At 35.1% G+C, this 25,366-nt stretch overlaps 3 protein-coding genes across 9 annotated transcripts in view; 1 reads left to right on the top strand and 2 right to left on the bottom strand.

Annotated features, from left to right (window-relative positions):
- Positions 1-1,188: 1,188 nt before the first annotated feature.
- LOC126830257 (uncharacterized) lies at positions 1,189-4,562 on the bottom strand. Of its 2 annotated transcripts, none has more exons than XM_050560613.2 (2): positions 4,542-4,562; positions 1,189-2,761 (listed from the first exon to the last, which is right to left on the bottom strand). In XM_050560613.2, the coding sequence occupies exon 2, from the start codon at positions 2,742-2,744 to the stop codon at positions 1,836-1,838; it is 909 nt and encodes a 302-aa protein (XP_050416570.1). In that variant the 5' UTR covers positions 2,745-2,761; positions 4,542-4,562; the 3' UTR covers positions 1,189-1,835. The 2 variants fall into 2 exon arrangements, with proteins under 2 accessions (XP_050416570.1, XP_050416569.1); XM_050560612.2 differs by lacking the exon at positions 4,542-4,562 and adding an exon at positions 4,036-4,190.
- A 4,933-nt stretch (positions 4,563-9,495) lies between these two features.
- LOC126830202 (uncharacterized) lies at positions 9,496-13,416 on the top strand. Its single transcript, XM_050560540.2, has 6 exons — positions 9,496-10,185; positions 10,787-10,905; positions 11,330-11,445; positions 12,021-12,203; positions 12,377-12,488; positions 12,687-13,416. The coding sequence occupies exons 1-6, from the start codon at positions 9,959-9,961 to the stop codon at positions 13,130-13,132; spliced, it is 1,203 nt and encodes a 400-aa protein (XP_050416497.1). The 5' UTR covers positions 9,496-9,958; the 3' UTR covers positions 13,133-13,416.
- A 2,206-nt stretch (positions 13,417-15,622) lies between these two features.
- Positions 15,623-25,366, bottom strand: part of LOC126831143 (F-BAR and double SH3 domains protein 2) — a 58,888-nt gene continuing 49,144 nt past the window's right edge. For 2 of the 6 annotated variants that reach the window (XM_050561813.1, XM_050561812.1), the window contains 2 exons: positions 24,616-24,653; positions 15,623-22,469 (listed from right to left, as the gene is read on the bottom strand). In XM_050561813.1, the coding sequence (XP_050417770.1) occupies positions 22,347-22,469; positions 24,616-24,653 (161 nt within the window). In that variant the 3' untranslated portion in view covers positions 15,623-22,346. Of the gene's footprint in view, positions 22,470-23,565; positions 23,583-24,615; positions 24,654-25,366 lie in introns of those variants that run through there. The other 4 variants (XM_050561815.1, XM_050561814.2, XM_050561816.2 and 1 more) reach the window with 4 other exon arrangements.

Raw genomic sequence — 25,366 nt, forward strand, 5'->3', positions numbered from 1 at the left:
CCTCGGCACAAATGGCTTCATCTGTCTAAAATACCCCCTCACACTTTTCACCCGCATGAAGCCTCGAAGCATTGATCATTTATTAAACAGACCATGCCAAGGTATTTTTATACACAGACCCCCACACCATAAGATATGATAAAACTAAATTCGTATGCAGTTGTAAATGGTTTTGCTGTGGTGTTTTTTTGTATTAGTTGTTTCTGTATTTATTGTATATGAATATTGTAAGCACTGCACTTGACATTGTTTTGTGTTTTTTTAGGAAATGGGCGAGAGACAAATTTTAATAATTCTTAGGTTATTGGTACGATTTTTAAAAGCGGTGTTTTGGCACAATTGTATCATGTCAACGTATTAATTGATCCCTTGTGTAATCAATTACATGATTATGAGTTATTGCTCTTGACCACAAAACTCTAAACTGGAACCTCGCAGACATGTTATCTATTCCAAAAACGAGTAAATTATTTAATAGACACGTGTAGGATTATCTCCCCCTGTCCAAAACAAACGAACGCTATTACAAAACAAATCACGCCACTGATTGACATAAATAATATGATTGATATATCACAGAGAATAGTCACCAGTTTCAAACTATATTATACAACTTGTAAACTACAAATCTGAAACTACAAAGTTTAATTTATTTGTGACTAAACAGTTGTCTCCCTTAAATAAGTCAGCTAACTTTACTAACTGGCAATTTCCAGTCTAATGTGAGATCACGGTTTCTACTGTAGTGATGGATATTCAGTGATTAAATGACATTCAACGAAATTAAATCATTAAAATGACACCCAATTGAATATGATTTAAAAATTAATTTCATTTGATTTTATGTGTAGTTTATTTTCTGGGATAGCAATCCGTTTTCCTTGGAAATGTTGAAATAATAAACGACTGTGGGCTCCACTGTCGACACAGTATATGATAAGCATTAGGCAAACGTTAAACTAAACTTAGTGCACAAGCAGTGAGCAGACTTTCACTTAAAATGTTTCAAATCAAACATTTGTTCGAATAGACCTTGTCCCATTTCAAACTCACCAGATTAACCAAGTTCAATAGTTTAAACTAAATCAGAGGTTTAGATACATGCTTTAGAATATACCACACTGATAATCTTGTTGGTTTTTAAAAATCATATTCCGTTAAAGCTAGAAAGTGGAGAAACTATTAAAACAAGTATAATTTTATTGCCATTTTAAAAACAACTATAATAGACTCTATTTATAAATAATTAACAATATTTTTTAACGAAAATGAAACTATAAAAGTACATAATCAAAAGGCTGTTCGCACTTGAATAGGAGTATATGAGAAATTGAACTGTCGGCAAGACACAATTTTAATGAAAAAAAAAGATTAAAAATACAAAACATAGTTACTTTTATTAAGGTTTTTTCCATATTTGTAGTTAATAGCAATTCGAAATATATTTACTTCTATTCATTTTGTGACCGAGTCCACTTATTCCATCATTCGGATCTCAATTTCTCCGATTCCGTATATTCATGCCCCTGTCCATGCCCCCCGTAGATCTCACGTAACAGTGGAGATCGGTATATAATACCGCAAATATGTTTGCTTCGGTTCGCCGGTTAACGATGAGCATTTCTTCGAATCATTTAAAACATAAAATGATTTTTCTCTGAAAGAAATTAGACCTGAGAAGATGCAACTAGTTTTAGAGATCTTCTTGATTAATTTGTAGTCAGACGAAAAAAAGAGTCAATATAGTCTACATATATAAAATCATTTACAGCCGTCGACGACTTCCCAGTTAAAAAAATCTACATAACATTCATGGAAGATAATTAATAAATAAATTAAACAGTTCTAGACATTTCTTCGTCAATAACATCCATAGGTTCTGTTCTAATGTCCACTTTCTGGTCAGACCAAGCCACCATGGCGGAAGAGCCGGTAGTTGTAAACTGCAAGCAGGTGAAGTTTGATTCTTCTCCCGTCTGCTCTATGACCATTTCCTTTAAAATAGTAACCAACCGACACTCGTCATCCTCTAAAACACCACCGACATTTTTATTTCTAAAAGCAGTTGTAAAATCTTCAGAGTCTAATTCAACTAAGTGGCTGATCCGATCATCAGAACGTCGTCGAAACCAAATCGGAACTTTCCCACGTGGCACAAAAAGACTAGTCGTAATCTCGAAATCCATCACGTGACTTTCTTCCATGGCCAATAACTCTGCCACCGCGCGCCATCCAGGCCTAACGTCCACGTGCGAGTTGACTTCCCATGTTATGATTTCTTTAAAAACTTCTCCCTTAACCTTACTAACACTGACTCCATTGTCTCGCCCAGCTCTATATTTGGAAAATTGACTCGGAAGGTTGATGGAAATGTTCACATCTTTAGCTATCGTGTAGCAAGTTTTTAAATCAACGCCTACCCACGTGGTTGTCTCACGTTTTCCACAAAAATTATGTGACTGCTTTGAATCAGATTGGTTTTCGAAATCACATGTGAAGAGAGAAATCCAACGAGAACCGGCGTTGATTTTACCGAACGGGGTGTCGTATGTCCGGTTTGAAGGTCTAAGAGAAAGTCTCTGGATGTTATGATCTACAGTAACACCTTTCCAGTCCACGTCTACATAATAATCCTTTTCTTCTAGAAGTAGTTTCTTAACGAAATTGGATTTTGTGTAGAGCCTGTTCCATGCAAAGCGACGTAAAACTTCGTTTAAATCCAGAACATTTACAGCTGCTGACATTCTCCTTTACTAACAACCTGAAATATGGATTAGAGTTATGGAATAATTGTATATTATATTGTAATTTTATGAAAGTTCAAATATTAGCGTTAATGATAGAGTCTATTTTAGCGTGCATACATGCAAAGGGCGTGCCTTGGGATAAAACACCCGTGCTTTGAAATTCTGAAATCGTGCTGAAATCGTGAGAGGATTGCACGAGGAAACTGAGCAGGGGCGCCATCAACAATCATTTGACCAATGTTCAAAATAAATAATAATCATTAAGTGGCATTTAGCGATTGGGAAACACATTAACAGAACGCATTTTTATTCTAAAACTAAAAGCACGATGCTTCGATAACTTTCATTTTATCGCTATCAAGCACAATGAACCTACCAAGTTCTTTACAGAGCGTAGGAAATGGTGTTTCCGGCAGTCAGAATTTGGATTTTTTTTCTAAAAACAAGTCCCGATAACCCCACCGGACCTGATTCTAATTTATAATAATTTTAACGTGGTCCATTTTGAAATTGATATGATATACCCCGTAATACCGGGTTCGTTGAAGATTGAGACCATATTGTCTGGAGCAGATGGAACAACCGTTTGAACTTGAGGGCCTTCTCCATGAAACCCAATGCAGCTAAATTAGTGTAAATTCATAAACTAGCTTATTTCTTACGTTCATGCATGAGAATGCGTATGCATACTTTTTGTAGACCACAAGATGTCAGAAGTTCGTACAGTCATATTAGTATGGAGACATTCTTAGTACTGTTGCGGCTGCATCATCGACACGACCTTGGCATTGAATAAGTAAAGAGATTCTAAAGGATCCGAAATAGTAATATATAAGTGAACTATAAGAATGCGTAAAACAGTGGAATAACATAAGATATGGGCGGAAAAAGGGGAAAAATGGAATATGCAAATATTCTTACTCGACAGTACAGATAGTGCACATACAATTAATAAATGAAATTGGCGTGGTGTTAGGACATTAGTGTAATAATTAGGTACTAAAATGTCGTTTTAATCAAGCAACCATCGTTCCTGAAACCAGTAGTCAAAATACAAAGTCTTATTGTGGATAAAGTAACTGCAACTGCAATAGCAAACCTATAAAATGTCGCATTTAGCAATGTGGTACCATTTTAACACAGTACCATGCGTGACAGTACCATGCGTGACAGTTTTGCAAAATATCAAAACAAAAAGGTTAAAATAGAATTTGTGAGTAAGAAGAGGTTTAAGAGAAAGAATAGAAACGAAATATGAGAAGATCAATTCAGACCACAACAATCTAACCTGAAATCATTCCCCCTCCGATAGTCCCATTACTTTCAGTATTAAACATACATATCCAAACCACAACACTACAACAATCATTGCTGTAATATGTAGCCCACACAATTTATAATAAATTAACACCTTAAAGGGGAGGCATACCAAGTCTGTGTAACGACACACTCATAATAAAGATTTATGGCATAAATATCGAAGAGGGTGAATTCGTGTATATATACTTATATATCGAAATGCGAGAAATGACACCACTGTTCTATAAAGAGAAAGTTAATGTACTCCATGAACCTGGATTTTAGAAGCGATATGACTCGGATGGGTTTGAAATTAACATTTCGTCAACACAGTATTATGGTCATTTTGAGACCAACATACGGTTACTTTTTATCTGGTTACGCAGGGAGGGATTTTTACAGTTTCGCATGCTCTTTGTCAAAATTCAATTCCATCTGGTTCTTTTACGCACACGCCACAGTTTTGTATTCGTTGGTTAAAAAGTAGATATTTACTGCTTTCTTGGTCAAAACCGCGGTGGCCCAGTGAGTAAATCACTGGCACGCTAACCAGGATGTCGCGGGTTCGTTCCCGATGTTGGTCGGGATAGTTCTTCGGGGATTTCCGGCTTGGTTGCAGGACAGAAGGTCTTTCAAAGAACAGCGTCTAGTCGTTTGGATGGGACGAATAAGCGAGGTCCCATGTCTAGTGTGCACATAAAAGATTCCTTGTCACTTGGAATTCGAAATACAATTAGACCGTATCTTAGTTGGTACAGAAAAGTACGAAGTTAAAAATCATTTCATTTCTTGGTCAAAATTATTTTAAATGTACCTGGTACAGTAATCGTATGTTTTAACAACTTGTATTAGGTGGCCCGACCAGTCGTTTAATCCCAAAAAGATTATATTGAACATGGTTGACATTTAATGATGTAATTAGAGCCCATTATTTATAGACTAATATAAATGGCATTTACATACAGGCTATTATCATAATTACATATAAAAACATTATAACCCATGAATTTATATACCAGTTAATATATAGTGAAAACAGCACACAGTCTTGAATGGCTTATAAAATCCCCAAATAAGACAAATCGGCTCGTAACCGTAAATGACCCGGCCAGAACATACTAACCTGTAGTTAGCCCCACTTGAGAACAGACACTAAGCTAGTTGACCGACATTTTAAGTACTAAATCGAATTTTGTTAAATGGGCATGTAAGACTAAAGTAAGAGTTGACAGTTCTCGTTATAATAGTTAAAAAATAAAAAATAAAAACAGAATATGCTGAAAATTTCAGTCAAATTGCTTCACTCAGAACCGAGATATTAGCGATTTAATTTTAGGGTAGCATCGGTCATCATAACTAACGTTGGTACGATAATAAACAAAGTCTCGATTATCCATTATCGGTCACAGAATGTATTCAAACCCACTAAATATCGTAGGGTAACGATGACATCGAGTGTTGATTAAGGTCCGGCTCAGTTATTACTGCAATAGACAGATTTAGCTCTTGCATAATGTGTTTAAGTATTTATTCTGCATCCATTTTAATAAAATTGAAAAGTTTTATTTAATCTTTACAAAACAGTATACTCATTTTTGGATATGGCCGCCATTTAGGACCGAGATCTATTCTATTCTCGAAGAATGAAGTAGATGGATCTCTGTGTACAGAATATGTCAACATACCGGTTCGATGTTAGACAGGGTAGCACACCTTCGGAACTACACAATACACAGGTCACGATTCTATGGAATACCATTACTGAGCTAGGTTGCTGATATAGAACAGAGAGAATTCTAGTCGAAACGTCGTACTTACAGTAGCCAAAGAATGACTTATGTATTTCCAGTTCAGTTACTAATTAATGCCGGTTGTTCAAAGCCTTGTTAACTTATAACGAGTCGTTAACATGGATTTAACGGATTGTTATCTTTAAGAGAATTTCAGGAGTCCACTATGGCCGCTTCATATAAATGATTATTTTGAAGAATACTAACCCTAACCCTTTTAAGTGGGGTAAAGGGTAAATTGGATCTAAGTTCAGTCTTCTAAAAAGGGTTAGTATTCCCCAAAATACTCATTTATATAAAGTGGCCACTAGCATCTCCCTTTATCGGAGAGATAGTCTGTTGCTGGAAGCCCCGTTAACTTCAACATGTCGCTAACTTGCCGAAATATATGTAACGGTGGTGTTGGGCTCCGTTATCTGTTTAACGATGGCACGAGTCGACTCAATTCCTATAGGTTACAAGTGCAGTAGTTTTCTATAGAACATTCTAGAAGAGTAGGAGGGCAGGGCTATCACAATTTCTATAGTATTCTACAGAATTTTGCGGGCACCAAATATTCTACAGTTTCTGTAGTGCAAATCCTATAATTTTTCCTACAGATTTATTCTAAAATTTATATAGGAAAATACTATATTATTTTACAGAATTTTTTATAGTGTTTTCTGTAGAAAAATCTACAGTTCACGTTTTGTGAACTTATAAACCAATAACGGCAAATCTTGCGGTCTTAAAGTCGGGCGGGGCGGCTTTGAATATATACAGGGGAATTTGGGGTTATTCTTCTGCCGTCGCCCCTGTCCGTCCGGACGTCCGGACGTCCGTTCGTCCACAATTTGTTTGTGGACACTCTACAGGTCACAATTCTTATCCGATTTTGACGAAACTTGAAATATAGGTTTATCTCCAAAAGATCTCGGTTCCTTTCGATATTGGCATGTATCGGATCGAAATTTCATGGATTATGGCCCCTGTTTGTACGAAAAATCACGTTTTTAGCTTGTGGACACTATAGAGGTCACAATTTTTATCCGATGTTGTTGAAACTTGAAATCTAAGTTGATAATCCAAAGATCTCGGACCGAAACTTCCTGAATTATGGCCCCTGATTGTACCAAAAATCGTGTTTTTAGCGTGTGGACCCTATAGAGGTCATAATTTTTATCCGATTTAAAAAACCGTTCAAGTATATCACCGTTACACCCTAAGGATGGCTGAGTTTGAATTTCGTGAAAATCGGCCCGAAATTGACAGACAAAATGGCCGCCGTTCGTTCTTAAATAGCGTAAAAATATGGTCTATCAATGTTGTGGACACTATAGAGGTCACAATTGTTATCCGATTTTGTTGAAACTTGAAATCTAAGTTGATAATCCAAAGATCTCGGTTCCTTTCGATATTCGCGCATAACGGACCGTAACTTCCTGAATTATGGCCCTTGATTGTACCAAAAATCACGTTTTTAGCTTGTTGACCCTATAGCGGTCATAATTTTTATCCGATTTAAAAAAAAACGTATTATTATATCACCGTTACACCCTAAGGATGGCTGAGTTCGAATTTCGTGAAAATCGGCCCAAAATTGACAGACAAAATGGCCGCCGTTCGTTCTCAAATAACGTAAAAGTATGGTATATCAAGGTTGTGGACACTATAGAGGTCACAATTTTTTTCCGATTTTGTTGAAACTTGCAATGTAAGTATATAACCCAAAGATCTTGATTCCTTTCGATATTCGCGCATATCGGACCATAACTTCCTGAATTATGGCCCCTGATTGTACGAAAAATCGCGTTTTTAGCTTGTGGACCCTATAGAGGTCATAATTTTTATCCGATTTAAAAAAACCGTATTATAATATCACCGTTACACCCTAAGGATGAATGAGTTCGAATTTCGTGAAAATCGGCCCAAAATTGACAGACAAAATGGCCGCCGTTCGTTCTCAAATAACGTAAAAGTATGGTATATCAAGGTTGTGGACACTATAGAGGTCACAATTTTTATCCGATTTTGTTGAAACTTGAAATGTAAGTTTATAACCCAAAGATCTCGGTTCCTGTCGATATTCACGCATATCGCATTGTAATTTCCTGAATTATGGCCCTTGGTTGTAGGAAAAATCACTTTCTTGTTAGCTTGTTCTCTATCCATCTCTCGAAAATGTGGGCGTATCCTGCCTGGCAGCCGCTGGTTGTTTAAACCTGTAACGGGTTATTCCTCCAGAGTAGGGTTTTTAATCTTATTTCGAACTCCTACGGTCAAGGGACGTTAATTTACCTTGTTTTTTGTCCCATTCGAACGACTCTACATTGTCCATTGATAGGCCTTCCTGGCACTGTAGAAGAACACCGGAAAATCCGATGAACTGTCTCGGCCAACGCAGGGGGCGAACACAGAAACTCCGATATGCTCTAACAGATGGCATCCATCTGGTGTATTTAAGTATTGTTTTCTGTTAACTAATTTGAGGGCCCCCTAAATTTTGGGGAGTTCCTCGCTTTAGCCCAGTTACTACTCCCCTTAATCTACCACTTATCAATAGTCACAATACTAGAAAAAATATCGCCCAGAGGTGGTCAAAGAGGTTAAGACAGCAGTCACAAGCGGTCGCTAGGAGATGATCAATCAATCGTCCCATTATTTGACTGAAATCTTTGGTGTCAATTGTCACAATTAACTGCCCAATTTTGCAAAATTAACAGCGACTCGCTAATATGTCATAACGGATTCTTTGTTAGAAGCAGCTGTTATTTCAGCACCTATTTATTCACAGCCTTTTAGAGAGGTTACATTGAACCTTTAATGTTGACTATTGAGATTGAGATATAATTTATACCTAACTAACAATATTTGTCAAATTACCAGCGACTTCACTCTAGTCATAAGAAAAGGACTTAAAGTTACAATTTCATATATTTAAGTTATATTTATAAAATGTATTAAAATAAAGCCCTAAAATAGATGGTATCTATAAACAGTCCTACTTTGTTAAAGAATAATCCTATTAATCCTATAATTCACTAACAGAAAACAATTTTTATGGGAAACAATCACTGGTTTTATTCTAATAGCACGACGTTTCGACAAGTATCCTCTTATCGTTATCAATTCACTATTGCCAGTTGAGAAATTGGCAAAAATATCATTTCCAACTTCAAATTCAAACGTTTGAAGATATATTCCATGGTGGGGAATAGGAAAACAAGGGAGGTAATTGTGTTATTATTTCCGGTGTGAAGATTTTTAAGTGTGAGAAAGATAACCAATGATCGTATAATAGTGAGTTGACAACCTATTGAGCAAAAGACATAGAAATAATTATGTTTTGACTTTCTTAGAAAATATGAAAGTGTAACTTTAATGTTTCGGTAATAAAAGCTATCTTTTCAGCTCACAGCCTTTTAAAGAGGTCAAATTGAACTGTTTACTGAGGGATATAATTTATAATGTATATAATTACATACATGTTATATTTACTGTGTATATCTACTGTATTTATTGAACAATAAACCTGCCAATAAATAAACGCAAACCAACCAACCAGAAACTAAAGAAAGACGGTCTACATGACGATTGGCGTGATTATGTCATATAGAACACGTTAAACACACCTGTGTTACCTGTATATTGTTCTTTTATTTAGAAATAATACCTCGTTCAGGTAAACACTAAGCAGTACGCTTCTATTGTACCTTAGACACGGTAAACATTACCACAATAAGACTTCGGATTTATGACTAGTTGAACACCTAAATTAGTATGGACTGTGCTGTGTATTAGTTCACAGAGAGTGTTTTTCGGGGATTTTTGAAATGCTACATATTCTTGCGGACATCAGATATACAAGTCTACATATCGAGCCAGATTAATAGTTTTTGTCTTAGATAAATCATAATCGTAGGACTAACTGTGCAATACAAACGTAGACTACAACAAATAATGTTTAAGTTATGTGACTTTACCTGTTGAGAAGTGTTATCAGGTGTTTTGGAGAGAGTAAAATAACCCAGCGTCGTGTCTGGTCTATATCTATAGCCAATCCGAGTCATACTTTGTAATTGAATTTAGGAAAGGAAGCCAAATCTACTGGAAAGCGGGCAACTAACGGATAGAAAGAATAAAATGGCGTCCGATCTACAGTTTCCGTTAATAAAATCTTTGGAGACAGACGATCGGGTTATTCATATAGCACCGTGGAAACTGTACGAGGAATACCCGAATGATCTGTGTAACCATCTATATGGTAGAGAAAATAGAGTTGTTGGTGATAAATATCTGACCATGATGATGCCTTCACACAATCCAGATCTTCAGCTCAGTGGTAAACTTGATAAGTTCTGTAATATGTGGTAAGAAACACTCTGGTTATTGTCGATCAGTGGTTTTATTTTTGATAAAAAATATTTTATTTATTATATCTGAATGGGATTGGGGAATAGTCTTAGCCTATATAAAACCTGTCTCCCAGTGGTGTTGCGAGCGTTTTGTTGAAAGAGGGGTAATCCTCGAAAGCCTTCCATACCTCCACTGCCTTCTCGTTCCCATCGACTTGTAGACTTCCGTTAACATCCTGTCCTCCAACACCTTCCAAACTCCGACTGCCGTCCTGTCCTCCGTATTTTAGACCTGCACTGCCTTCCTGACCTGTCCAAACTTAAACTTCATGTCCTACACCGCCTTCCAGTAATATTTTTTTGGGATACCACCAGAAGACACTGTTCACATTACATCTGAAATTGCTTTTAGAGTACATCCACGGCACTGGTGTCTAAATGACCCTGAAGATTACTTATGAAAATATAAATCCTTCTGGGTGGTCAATTAAGTGGTTAACCCACTTCTGATTGGGTCAAATATCACAATTGCCAGCTCCTGGACTAAAAGTGATCGTTTCCTGAAAGTCCCGTGTCTAGAGCCATATAATCCAGTATGTATGTTTATCAATTATAGGGTAATTACATGTAATACAGTAGAAGATATAGATGATGTTTTAGAGAAATTAGAGACACAATTCTGTCTTTTGTATGTTTTACTTATAGAAAGACGAGCTTTCTCGGATTCTATAGAAAGTAAGTTTACACTAATTTACAAATGCTTGTATACTAGATCATTTATTACTTTGGAAATATCTATTTCCTTTTTAACATTATGGATTCCCCACGTTGTTTATTCAGCTTATGTAGTAATACAAATTTGAAAACATAAATAGGCAAACGCATATTACACTGTTCCAAGTCTAAAACATCCTTGCTATCGCATATTGAGGGGAAATGTCATTCCATCACCCGTAGATAACATTTTTGAGGACATTAGGCACCAAGTGCTCTGTGTGCTCGTCCTACACCTGTTATAAGTGACCATACCCTACCTTGGTGGGATTTTTTTCTGAAGAGAAAGATTACCAGTATGAAACCATATCTCTCCTACCGTATGTTTCTTCATTTGGCATTTAATAAAATTCTTATATTCATAATTTAATTTGATTTTTTCTAGTTCCCATGGTTCTTTTTGTGAACAACAAATCACGTGGTATAGAATTATTAAAAGACAAACTAAAAAAGGTTCGAGGTAGTAGTAACGACGACAGATCAAAACAGTTCTCATTTGAGGTGCGTCGTCAGTTTTCTTGTTGTAAAGAAAGATAATATGATGCTATTGGAAACTATTTGGATTTGTAATTCTGCTAGTCAGTGGTACAAACCGAGATGCGTCTAAACATTTGGATGAAATGAAAAACGTGTACAATTGACAGTACGTTAAATATCCTTGACAGAGTAGGCCGCACCGTCGTTGTCAGAACAAAATATCCCTCACAACACAATGGATGACATATGCAAGTCTTAAAACACCATTTCCTATCATTTATAGCCAGAATCCACATACCATTATTTTCAAGTATCTATTGTCGTAGATTACAGTCTGGTTCGACCTCACATAATTTGTCCCTGCACACTGACCATACAATAATCCGACTATACCAACTCATCATAATTTTGGATGCTTCGAATTTTAATTCTTGTTGTATGTAATCTGTCAATCAACCATAAAATCTAATTATAGAAAAAGGACCAAATCCACTACTACTTTGATATATTCAATAAACCACATCCTCGGCGTGTCTGATAATGTTCGTTACTGTGCAGCACTATAACCGGTTTCGATATCTGTTTTTATATATTTATAGGTTGATTATGGCCCGACAGTTGAAAAATGGGCACTGAACGTCTTAAATCGAGATTTTATCTGTGTTGGTGGAAGAATATGTGTTACCAATGGCGCCAGTTTTAATCACGTGTTAGACTGGAATAATATACTGACTTGTCTCCCCTGCATACCCTGCTGTTTACTAGCTGGTTCTATTTATAGAGTAAGTAGTAGGCTAAAGTTGTCTCCCTTACTAATGGTGAAATACGAGCCTAGAAAATCACCATTAATAGTTTCATAGATTTTTAGAGTATAATGCACTCACCAGTTCCATTTTTATGTGCGATTTTATTATACAAGCCAATAAAAATTGATAATATCATATTTTTCTTGCAGGCAGGACGAAAAATTCGATATCTGGAGAGCATCCATACACCTGATGATGATGTTATTTTATCAGGAGCAACTAATGACAAACCCGATGACCAAAGAATAACACTATTAAAATGTAAGTAGAACATAGTAAGGTATTCCAATCATACGGTGTAGGTCTAGCAGGACATGCTTACTCTTCCAAGAACACGTGATACTATTTTGTCATTTAGTAGGTTTACAAATATAACTGTTCAAAGCCTTTTTTTTGAATGCCTGCTGTCTCTAAACCCATTAATTAAATTCAGGTCATTCGAGTTTCATTCTATTTCAGTATTAAAATGGACTGAGGAAAAACAGAAACAGGGCCCTGTGAACAACAGCAAACTTTCAAAAGTTGACAAACAAGCTAAAGAAGCATTTGCAGGGACGAGGCTTGATTTAGAGATGATCGATGAAGGCGCCGAAGAAGAGGGAGTTCAAATAGAGTTGTCGACCTTTAAAACGCAATCTGAGACAACCAGCACTAAACTTGGTGATATTGACGAATTGCCCGAAGTAGATACGGATGCAGATTTGTTAGCCAGCTCGAACATAATTCATTTCCTAGCCCGTGGGCAGAGATCAGTTCTTAACTTAACCCGCTCAGATAACAAAATTGATACGACCAGAAAGCGTGGCACCGCTAACAGCCCAGCAAAGGTAACTGGTAGTAAAAATACCAAAAATAAAAGTAAGGTTTTGGAGGTAGAGCCGGTAACGCAACAATCTACAGTATAACTGGTGATCTGAATAAACCATGATGCAGAAACGGGTGTAACGTGCCGTCCAAATCATTTCGAAATCAAACAATATTTCCCCTTGAAATTTCAGTGGGACTAACGACTTGGATTCATGAAATCAATTCCAGGAGTATGCTGTCAAGGTGCAGCGCAGAAATTTGATGGTATATTAACTAATCCTTGCTGTAATTATTTCTCAAAGGCTACATTTTCAGTTAATGATAGCCTAAGTATGGGATTGTTAAAAAATGTGAGGTTGAAAAAAACCCCACAAAAAACAAAACAACATTTCATTGAAGTTTTCTAATGATTTTACATAATATTTTCTAATGTAATAAAATAAAAGATTATGATGATTCAGATGATTGTACCTTATAAAGTATTATAAATGAAGTGGGGTTTAACGTCCTACTGTTCTGCTCCGACTGGGCTAATGAAGGCAGGTAAAGTTTTATAACATTTTATGTATCAAGGTTTAATATTTCGTCGAAATCTGATATAGATGCATTTGTTTGTTGATATGTTCAACCGTCAAGCCGAGCAAAGTGGCCCCAAAATATGTTCTTAAAATAATGATTAAATTTATTTTAATGGGCAGTTATTTTGGGGATTTACGCTGTCAACAGACCACATAAAAAGTTACTGTGTTTTTGGTCCTACCAAAGTGCAAAAGAAATTATTTAACATTGGGGACTAATATTATTTTATAATTGTACAAATTTCAATTGTTCAGGTGTGTGCAACCTACCTAATCCAAAACAAGGCTTTCGTCTTGGCAAGTCAACACAAATTATAATCTAGCGCCAAGAGGCCTGAAAGAGTCGAGGATTATCCACTATTAATAATGTGTCGAAATGAAATGAAATGGGATTTAACGTCCTACTGTTTTGCTCCTATACTGGGCTAATAATTATGGCGGGGTCAGAAGTTTGTTAGTTTTGTTATGAGAGCCTTTCAATCTGATTAAAATACATATCTATATTTCGTTTCGTTGGTTATACTTTCGATGGCCTACACTACATGAAGATCTCGCCGGTAGTAGTGGAAGGCCGCGACGGGGGTCACACGATGGCTTTTGACCTATGACGTCAGACATTGATTAATCAATCAACGTTGATGTTTCTAGTGGTTTACCCACAATTCAATCAGAACCCGGGTTATATAGCAATATATGCCGTTCTTTGGGATGGCATTATCCGGCGTGGTTCCCCTTTCTTAGAGTTGCAGGACGGGGGGCCTTGCAACGGACAATGTATAATCGTTCGGAATGGACGCCCCCCCCCCCCCCAAGAAAAAAAACAAAACAAAAAAAACAACGAAATATAAGTAAGTCACAGTGACGCTATCCGGGAAAAATTTCCCTCATAGGACGTTAAACCTAATTACATTCATTTTCTTGGCCATCTACTGCTATCTCATCTTCAACAGAAGGTTTGATCTCGCTTTACCTCCGTACATCTTATCGAGGCCTTCACGTAATACCCTTCATATTTCGGCACTAATTTAGATTAGGTATTCACCTAGCTACGAGAACGTAACTAAAAACGCTGAGATATACTGGAGGGTTGAGAGATTAAGGTTTGTTATCTAGTATTCACCCAGCTTGAGAGCCTATCAGATTCCTCGATCATCGCGAATATCTGGTTTCGCGCTTTCCAGCTAAAATGTCTACCTGTGATAATCGAGTTGTTCAAGTTCAAGGTTCGTTCAATGTAAAGGTTTCTGTATGGAGGTCTTTATAGTTGATTTGAATGTGTTAGTTTCAAAACTTCTGATTGGATGCTACTGTTCACGTGTCTGCAGTAAAGGGAGAGCAAGTAGATAAAAGTTCAGCAATTGCAAAGTATTCTAGCAACTTACAGATATTGTAAAACTTACACTCGTTGCTTCAAGAACATGCTGCTACATTAGCTATGGGAATTGGATTGTTATCAACTCAAACTGATGATATCAGTATTATCGTTGATACGTACTAACGTGCATACTCACAGTAGTTCACTTGGCAGTGGACGTGAAGAAGCCTAACATACCCTCTTCCCACAACAAATTATTCAAATGATCCCGATCACAGCTTAAGGATGCCTGAAGAGTCCCTGATTGACACCTTGATACACTTATTAGTTTCGTATGACAACACTCCATATAATACTTTTATTTTTCTAAACATAATTTACAAGACTTGTGTTTTGAGAGCCCTTGTGCTAACCTGGTGCTCTGGCCTTCACTTGGCGCTTTGCTCATAACTCGTCCAGATCCCCGCTTTTAACTCCTTGCAACCCCCATGCCGACACACTGTGGCCTGATTGGATAATTGTCTGTTGAATATAGCTTAAGGACCAGTTCCTGGTCCACAAAGATGTTCTTTTAAAGACTTTACCGGTACACGCTTTTTACCCATCATAGGTAATATAAGATTTAGCAATGGCTCACTTCCACCACCCCCATCTTTTTCGAAACGTTGGACCCTTTCCTTTTATAACAAGACAGATTAATATTTGTAGTAATGGTGTTTATTATCCTAGACCAAAAAATAAACAAAATAAAAATATACACAACAAATAAACTCATTAACATTATCAACGGACGATAATCAATCAACATTAAAATAAACAATAATAATAATAACTTCCTGTTAATACAGATAGATTGTGATTGCATCGGCCATGTTCTCTGTTACACAGAGTCGTATGGCAGACAAACACCTGTAAGATGGAAAATGTCTTTTAATATTAAGCTGTGACTATATTATAAGTGAGCGAGATTATTAAATAACTGGTCTGACTCCAATTCAGGGGCAATTAACTGATCTTAAACAGACTCTTTATCAGTACTTAAAATATTAAAAGAGATTTTCCAAGTTACAGGCATCTGTGATATTGCAGACAAGTTTAATACAGAAACCTATCATATCATTTACAAGGGGTCTGTTATTATAAGTACTTTTAACACTTTAATGCTCAGGTTTATTGTTTTTAGTTACCATGAAAGTCTTATAGGGCTAAATTTGGACATGCAAAGGGTTAAGAGATGAAGATGAAAGAACAAATATTTTCAAGGTAATAAGAAATTTAAAATCTAATAATCCAGGATTTTGAGAACTAGCCCTCTGAGTCATTTCTTTTTTTACCCCAAATCAGATCCAGTTTAACCATAGGAATAATTTACATATTAAATATTGTGAGAATGACTGAGCTGGGTTTAATGACATTAAAACATGATTAAATGACATTAAAACAGTTTTTGAGCTTTACATATGAATAATTAAATATCTTAAATACTTTTGCATCACCAAAAGATCTTCCCATCCCCCTCAAAAAACCCAAATCTTACGGGAGGGAAAGATACACTTCTTTTTACAGCATTTAAAATTATCTTTGATTTTAAGAAAGCAAACCGGAGAATGAATTTGAGCCGATGTGAACCGGATGAGTTAGCTATACATAGACAAAATGAACATGTGACTTTATTTCATCAATCAGAATAGAAATGAAATTGGGTCTAATGTCCTACTTTTCTGCTCTGACTGGGATAATGAAGACGAACATATGCATACATTGTGCTTTGAGGGAAAGTTTGCCACAGTGACGCTACGGCCTACTCTTTTATAGAATTCCAACTTTTGAGGGATCTTTCGTGTGCATGCCAATGTGTACACACAATCAGAATAGATTCAGATCTATGTATTTTGTCTACGGATAAATGATAAACTTGTAAAAATAAAATAATCAACGGTAATCAATTCATCAACATAAAAAGAGTTATACTACTCACTCATTACAAATAAACTTCCTTTAAATATATCTATAATAATAACCCAAGCAAATTAATGTACAGTTAATCTATAATATTAGCCTATGTGAAATTATGGAAGAGAAATCGAGGCCAGAACTAAACTTCTATCTTATTTGGCTAAAAAATAGTGATGGGGAATGGCAGCTTAATGCTTCGACTTCAAAGATTAACAGAGACAGAGAGAAATGGGGTTTAACGTCTACCTGACACAAACTAAAGGGGTCTTTAGAGAAAACACAGGTAATAGAAATTAACATTTTGGTCATGATTCCCTTCCATAATTAAAATTCCCTGATATACCACTATCTCCATAAACATTTGTGAAATTGCTGCATGTTATGGATAATAAACTTTTTTTATAATTTAAAAAAAAGTGTTGTTTGCTAAATTATGCTTAACTACCATGACCAAACATTGATAAATATTTACATATATTATAATATTTATCTAAGTGGCCAATCTAATCAAACTATCCATGTTGTTCCAACACCCATCAACAATTCTAAATACCGTACTAATTTGCATAAATATTTTTAATGTGCTGTAATAGAACTAAAAAACCCACAAGCTTAAATGATTTCCTCTCTGTACAGACTAGCTGAAATGGGATTTTTAGGAATCAAAGCTAAGTGTAGTTTAAATAGGATATTATACATTCCAGAAGCAATGGTTATGAGCATTATTGGTTAATGAGCTGATACTGCCTGTAACCATTGCTTGAGGAATATGTAATAGGTTGTGATGATTAATAGTTAAACTTTAAGTTACGATAAATGTCAAGGTTCTATGTTTATGTGTTGGACTTTTTGTATACAAAACACTTAGTAATAACCTTTACACACTAGGAACATTTCATTAACGGTTAGGAATTGGGCTAAGTATTTGGCATGCAAAATGTCTTAAATATATAAATACAGTAATATTTATGGTAATTAAATGTTAACTATCTATCTTCGACAAAATTCCAATAAATTACTGGGACTTCCGAAATAATCTTCCGAGTTTTATCAGCTGACAAATTATATACATGCCTAGAGATACTTATGAAGCAGCCAAAGAACACTGCTTTATGGATCGAATTATTTGCCTTATGGATCACAATTATAGAAAGTTGACTCTGTTATACTTAAACGCCACCCCCATACGATAATCAGTTCCTTTTAAGACTTACATATACTAATAAATAAAGTGTCACATGTGAAAAGCTCCAAATAAGGCCATAAATATGTTTGATCATGCTGATTGGTCAAAAGCTGTAAACAAACGTTCTTCCACCAATCAGACGTACTGAAACTTACAGACTTAAGTAACTAAGAATGGGCTTGTGTAAAACCTTGTTTATTAGTATAATTTAACAAATAAGCCAACAAACAAATAACTTACAGAAGATAACTGTGGTTATACTATAATTTACAGTTGTTGAAAATCACCAACCAGTGACATGCAGATAGGACAACTGTCCAGGGCATCCATATCAAGGGGGCATCTAATTAAACAGTGAAATTAAATTAATTTTTTTTTTTAAATTATTGCTGTTAACTTTGTTGTACAAGCTGTACTACTTATTTTTGAATAAATAGTTTGTTTCATCTGTTTTGACATATTTACGATGTCTTCCTTTCTCGTATACTAGGCCATATACACAAGTCTTTGAGGCAAACAGTCATGGGATTGGCCCACAGTCTTGGAGGCAAACAATCATAGGATTGGCCCACAGTCTTGGAGGCAAACAATTATGGAATTGGCCCAGAGTCATGGAGGCAAACAATCATGGAATTGACCCAGAGTCGTGAAGGCAAACAATCATGAAACTGGCCCAGGTAACACCAAACCTCTGCACGACACTGACACAATCCAACACTACATCAAATAACATGAAATTACTGACAAATATATAATAACACTGTACAGATAATGCATAGCCTAAAGTTATATAATAACATCATACAACAATTACCATAGTTACCGGTACTAAATCAACATAGTTGTGCACAGTGCATCAAAAATTGCATAAGTATAATATATACATGTATACATGATATGCTAACAGGATCAAGTTCGTTGAAAAGATATTTTAGCAAAGTTTAAAATTCATTACAAAACAAGTATTAGCATAAACTATGGACCAGGAACCGAGCGTGATGTCATCTATGCGATCTTATAATTGTGACGTCATCAAAAATCAAAGTCTGGCAATTGTCCAATGAACAAGCATGCCAAGTTTCGATCATGTCGATTGTACATGAATTGGTGGAGCTTTTGGCTTTTTGCAAAGAACGACTCCCAAGATGAATAGCGACTGGGTTCAGTTCCTGTTCCAAATATCTGGGGAAATAATTCAATGGCATATGTGTTATATAACAGAAAGGGGTTTAAGCTCAGGATTAGCCTAATCCGAGTTTATAATTGTGTTCTCAGTAATAAAAGATGATTTTATTAAGGTCGGGCCACAAATAAGACCAAAGGGGAGATAATAAAACTGCCTAAGGGAGACAATTCACCCTCCATTTGTAAGTACAACATATTTCAAATATGAAACTAACAGATACATTGCATGTCAAAACATTAAGTCTTGTATGCCTTTAAATATACCTACAGTAAATTCTTAAGCAGCACATAATATATGTTATTTATTAATAATAGTAATAGTAATAATACAATACCTCTTCTTGATACAAGAGAGCCTACATTGCACAAGTAAATATAATTAATTCTTGTCTATTGGTACATTCACATAGGATTTAATAAAGACAAATGCTGCATTGAATGCCTTTGACATTATTTACAACGCTTAAAGTAGCAATAGACTAATCAAATTTTAAAAACCAATGAAATGCCAGCATCCTTAAAATTATTTTAGTTGTAGTTTTTCGTGAATTAGACCCCTGTAAATTGCAGTCCAATTTTTTTTTTATCAAACAGTGTATTAGAACAAGTGCAGACACACACTATATGTTCTGTTCAGATCTTTCATAAAAAATGCCAACAAACTTACAGATGCTCGTATCTTTCAAATGCAATATGAAGCTGGACATGAATAATAAATATAGCACTGCAAGATTTGTGTTCAAAACGGTGCAAATTATTTACATGTTGGTGTTTTGTATTTGAACACATTTTAAATTCAATAAATGTTATGCTGAAGATATAATTTTAACATATCTTTTTGTTTGTCATGGATAATAGAATCGAGACATAGGACATTCAACAAGTTGTATTTCTAAACAAGTCAACACATTTTTTATGAGACAATATGCAATGGTTTGTCAAAGGGGGATCACTGTTGGAGTTTATACAACTATGGAATGACTATACACATATATAGTCACATTTGATACAATCTGTTTGCTGGATATTTCCAGAATAATGTCTTCATCATCAAATATGGTAATCTGACCCAGAAATTAGGTTGAAGCTATTTCCAACTGTTAATGATTCTTTTACGTGTGTGCCGATATGTACACGGAAAGATCTTGGTTCTACATACTTTCTCAACGACTAGGTCAATCTGATTAAAACACAGATCCAATTTCGTTTCGTTTTTATAGTTCAAAATTTCGATTTTACTTGTCTTTACTACACTTGGATCTGGAAGCGTTGTTATTTAACTCGTGTTCTGCTTGAAATGAGGGGTCAGCCAATCAAATGGTCTGTCGAATCGAGCGTTTGACCTTTTTTGCGCGGAACTGTAGGTAGACATTAGCGGCAATAGAAATCAAAACAAAGCAAAAGTAGATAAAAAATACATGGCGGTCGCTAATTGGTTAATCGAATGACAGACGTAATCGGGTCAAATGTCGCTTGCTTGGTACCTGACGTCATAGAACGTGAACTCCCACTATAACTTGTTAGATCTACATGTACTGTAGGTCATCGAAAGTATAAAAAACGAAACGAAATATAGATCTATATTTTAATTAGATTGCGACTAGGTACACTTGTCAGCCACCACCACCGCTAAAAGTGAAAATCTTAAACGAGCTTCCCAGTCAACACCAGGATTCAAACCCGAGACATTGTAGCCGAGAGTCCTGTGTCCTGATTATTTGACTACAACGGCAAATTTGGGCTCCTGTACGATAATTTGTATTCATAATGTGACACTCCATAGTGTTCAACTCCAAACGCAATCACCCTGAAACAAACTGACACAACATTAACTCTTTTCTTTTAAGTACGTAACCATCAATTCTGGATTTGTATCTTCGGTTAATTTCAGATCTAAGATTTTAATGATGGATAAAATGTGAAGGGAAAATATGCTACACTACACGAAAAACAGGTACAGTTCTCGTCCAGCAAGTAATAAAAGTACATACATAATGAAATATATAAATGTTTGAAATATCTAATAAATGTATTCTATTGGTGAACTGTATGTAAGTTCTTGTCTTTACATGCATCTAATTTTTTTATGGTATATCTATATTAAATACTCTAGCCCCAGTCTACAAGGAATAACAATACAACTGTTATTTAATGCTTATGTTTGACCAATGTTAGACCAATGACACATAAATCTAATTCAAACTCCTACATACTTGAAAAATCAACATTATATATAATATATGATTCTAATATACAAATAAATACTTGATTTTTACATAAATCAACAGATGACAACTTTTATATATATACATTGTGATTGTAGAATTTAAAACAATAAAACAGTTGTACATATTTTATATATTGTGTAAAATCTTTTAAAAAAAAAAACCAAACATGGGACCCGATGAAAACAAATCATTATCAATATGTAAACTGCTATAATAGACCAAAACTAACATAACCCTATTCACAATTAAGGTATTGAGAAATATCTTTAATCTTGTATTTTATGGGGAGTAGGGTCCCCTTGTTTTTCTTAAGCAGACAAATAGTTACTGAGTTTAACGACACAATACAATTGAACAATCTGAGATCAACATATGTCCACATGTCCAAAGCTAGGAGAAGATTTCAGCCCAGTAGGCAGCATTAAGCCAATTCTTCATTCAAAATCAATCAAATTATGACAGTTCATAATTTTAAAATGATATTTCAACATATTCTGATTTTCTAAAAAAAATTATGTTTCAACATTTCCATTTAAAAATAAAGTGTTAAAATATGAAGATAAGGAGAAAGCAGGTCCCATGTTGTATGTGAGCCATTTAATAAATGGAATCATGAAGTCAATCTAAATACATCTATCACATCATTAATGCATACATTTGTATGCCATTAGCATAAATCAACATATATCATCCTCTACGCCTACAGGCACTAAATAAGGTACTCGCTATTTTCAATTATATCTTACACACATGATGATTGGTGTACATCGTCTACTAATTTGCATTTATCAATATATATATATACCCGTTACATAATATGCATAATCTAAATATATAATATCCCTACACCTTGTGGATCTAAGGTCAAACAAGAGACTCTTCACCTCCTTCACTGTCGTAGTAATCCGCCATCATTAAATAGTTCGACTGTACATAGAAGGCGGAGGATATAACATGATTTTCACAAAATCGAACTTTCTTGAAAAACTGGAAAGAAAGAAAACAAACACAATTGAAATGAAATGGGGATGAACGTCCTACTGTACGTTCTGCTGGGCTAATGAAGACGTGAACACAATTACAACAAAATCAACAGAATACAATCAGCAGTAATTGTGTATACTAATATTTGTGAGTGTCGTTCGTTTGTTTATCTGTCTGTCTGTTCAGGATTATGGCTACACTAGGGCTGTCCTGAGGCTGAATTTGGTGTAAAGGGATAGCTCGGACCGAGGATTTACATAGGCCTGGTGGCAACGGACTACCAGTACCGGTTTCTGAGTTATGTTACATCTGGTTCATGGCTCTACCCGTGCTACGCTGGGTCAACCACTAGTATTTAATAACAATATTGACTACTATAAATACAACTAGAACTGATGTCTGATTGGTCAACAGCTGTAAATAAATGTGTTTCGACCAATAAGAAACATAATGTTTCTATTTCAGTTCTTACAATACAGGCGACATATTATACATGTTCCGTAGAGGATTTTCCCCTGTTAATAACAGTGTTATTAACCTGTTTAAAAATCTTTCAGTGTTTTAACGTTTTACTTAAGCTGTATATAGAAAACCTTTCTGTGATTTGATACAGTGAAGAAGATTGAGAGAGTAAACCAGCGATACAGAAAATTAGGTAAATTTTAGAAAAGCCATGGATTATTGAGTCATTTGATCGTCTGTCAAATGAAAGTATCATTCTGCTGTTATCACAGTCCTAGGTCCCAGAACATGCTTTCCTTAAACATGACTCTATTAACCTCTAAACTTTAGTAGAAGATTACTCTATTAACCTCTAAACTTTAGTAGAAGGTTACTCTATTAACCTCTAAATTTTAGTAGTAGGTTACTCCATTAACCTCTAAACTTTAGTAGAAGGTTACTCCATTAACCTCTAAACTTTAGTAGAAGGTTACTCTATTAACCTCTAAACTTTAGTAGAAGGTTACTCCATTAACCTCTAAACTCTAGTAGAAAAGGACACTCCAATAACCTCTAAACTTTAGAGGTTAATGGAGTGACTTTCTGAATATATGGAATAAAAATAACATGTGACTTTAATTAGATTTACCATACATACCATTCTTATCATTCCTTCTAAGCAGCAGTAAAAATAAATCACAATATATAATCCACTAAATCTATGTTTTTAATCCCAAATACCTAAATATTGTTGGAACAAACTAATAAAAGTTTAACTATAACTCTTTTTTTTTTGCACAAACCGTGGCTAAACTTTTTTATTGCAAAACTGTGGCTACAGAAGACAGCCATAGAACATGTACCCTATATGTATTAAATACTGAAGCGTTTCTTTATTGAATTTAAGAGTTTAGACTACTTTTTTATACATTTCACCGATGTGGTTACTTGTATAGTTGAATTTTACTACATATGCTTACATTCGTATTTCGTGTAGCATATAGCAGATCATGACTCATGCTGGCATTACACAATGGGTTCTTTAGGTTGTATTCCTAATTGTTTTCAAATTTGAAGTCTGTATCACTACAGACCCGGGACTGTACAGTGCAGAGAACGCTTACGGCTAGCCCCTGGATCCATTCACTTTTTTTGAATTGTCTGTGTATGTTTGTGTTTTCCTGAGTATGATGTCCTGTCCGTGTATTTGTTTTTGTGTAAATTTTGTGTGGTGCAGTTCCCCTGCACTTACTAATAGTGTAGTGAAAGTCATTTTTCCTGAATAGTAGTGTTTCTGCCTACATTTTATAGAACTTCGTCAAGGTTTCTCTTAAATGCATGCCAACCTTTTTTTTGGTCGCATCGAATGACACAACACTTTTCCCTGCCAGGCCCTCCGTCCTTGACCTGCAGTAACAAGAGGAAGCCAGACTGAGGAACTATCGAGATCAATACTTGGATCAAACCCATGACCTCTGATTAGTGAGCCAGTGCCTTATTCACGGACCCATGGATGCTATTTCAAATTTGACCTGTTGGACATTTTTACCGAAAATAAGGGGCAGACCATGAATTTTAATATTTTTAATTTTTTATCCGTTTAATTTTGGACAAAGAATTGGAAAATGTCTGTATCATAGTTGTGAGACCAGTGCACTAACCCCACAACTATTAACCCTCAGCGTTATGAAATTTTTAAAGAAATTACCTGTTCTGGTGGAGCTGCCTGCTGCTGAACACCGGTATCTAGAAAACAACAAAATAAAAAGTTTTTTTTAACAAATCTGTTCATCAGAACAAAAATCTTCAATTTATAAATATATAAATAAATTTGCTCATAAAAATATCATGCACTGGGCAGAATCTATATTATTTTTAGATCATGCTCGTCTTCTAATACTAATAAATTATTTAACCACATTGACAATGCTAATTTTTACTTTCCTTTAAGTAATTTAAAAACAAGATGCATCTCAATCTCAATTTTATTTTCATTTATTAATTTCATTGATTCTGTATATGTATAGATGTAAGATTACATGAACTGGTATGATTAACAGATTATAGATTAGAGTTGATTAGCGAGAAAAACGACGAAAGTTATCTAAGTATGAAAAATGCACAGAATTGGTCTTTCTTAAAACTAGGACCCATTCCCTTGCTTTATATTAGAGGCTAAAACAATATAGGAAATGGGAGGGGTCTAATGTAGGCTATGCCTGTTCCTCTACCCCTAATCAGATACAAATCTGAATCAAATATTGTTTTTTAAAAAAAGAGATACAAGGTTAGTTATCTGTATTTTACAATGAATGACCATTCAGAATTCAAATGAAATGGTTATTTTGAATGAAAGGATTATTTTCCTTATTAATGTCTCCATATATAATTCTACTGAATTAGGATCTTAATAAATTATTTAATCAAAACAGATAAATACATCAGAAATAAGAAGAATA

The sequence above is a fragment of the Patella vulgata genome, chromosome 8 (genome assembly GCF_932274485.2).
Source record: "Patella vulgata chromosome 8, xgPatVulg1.2, whole genome shotgun sequence".
Taxonomy (NCBI): domain Eukaryota; kingdom Metazoa; phylum Mollusca; class Gastropoda; family Patellidae; genus Patella; species Patella vulgata.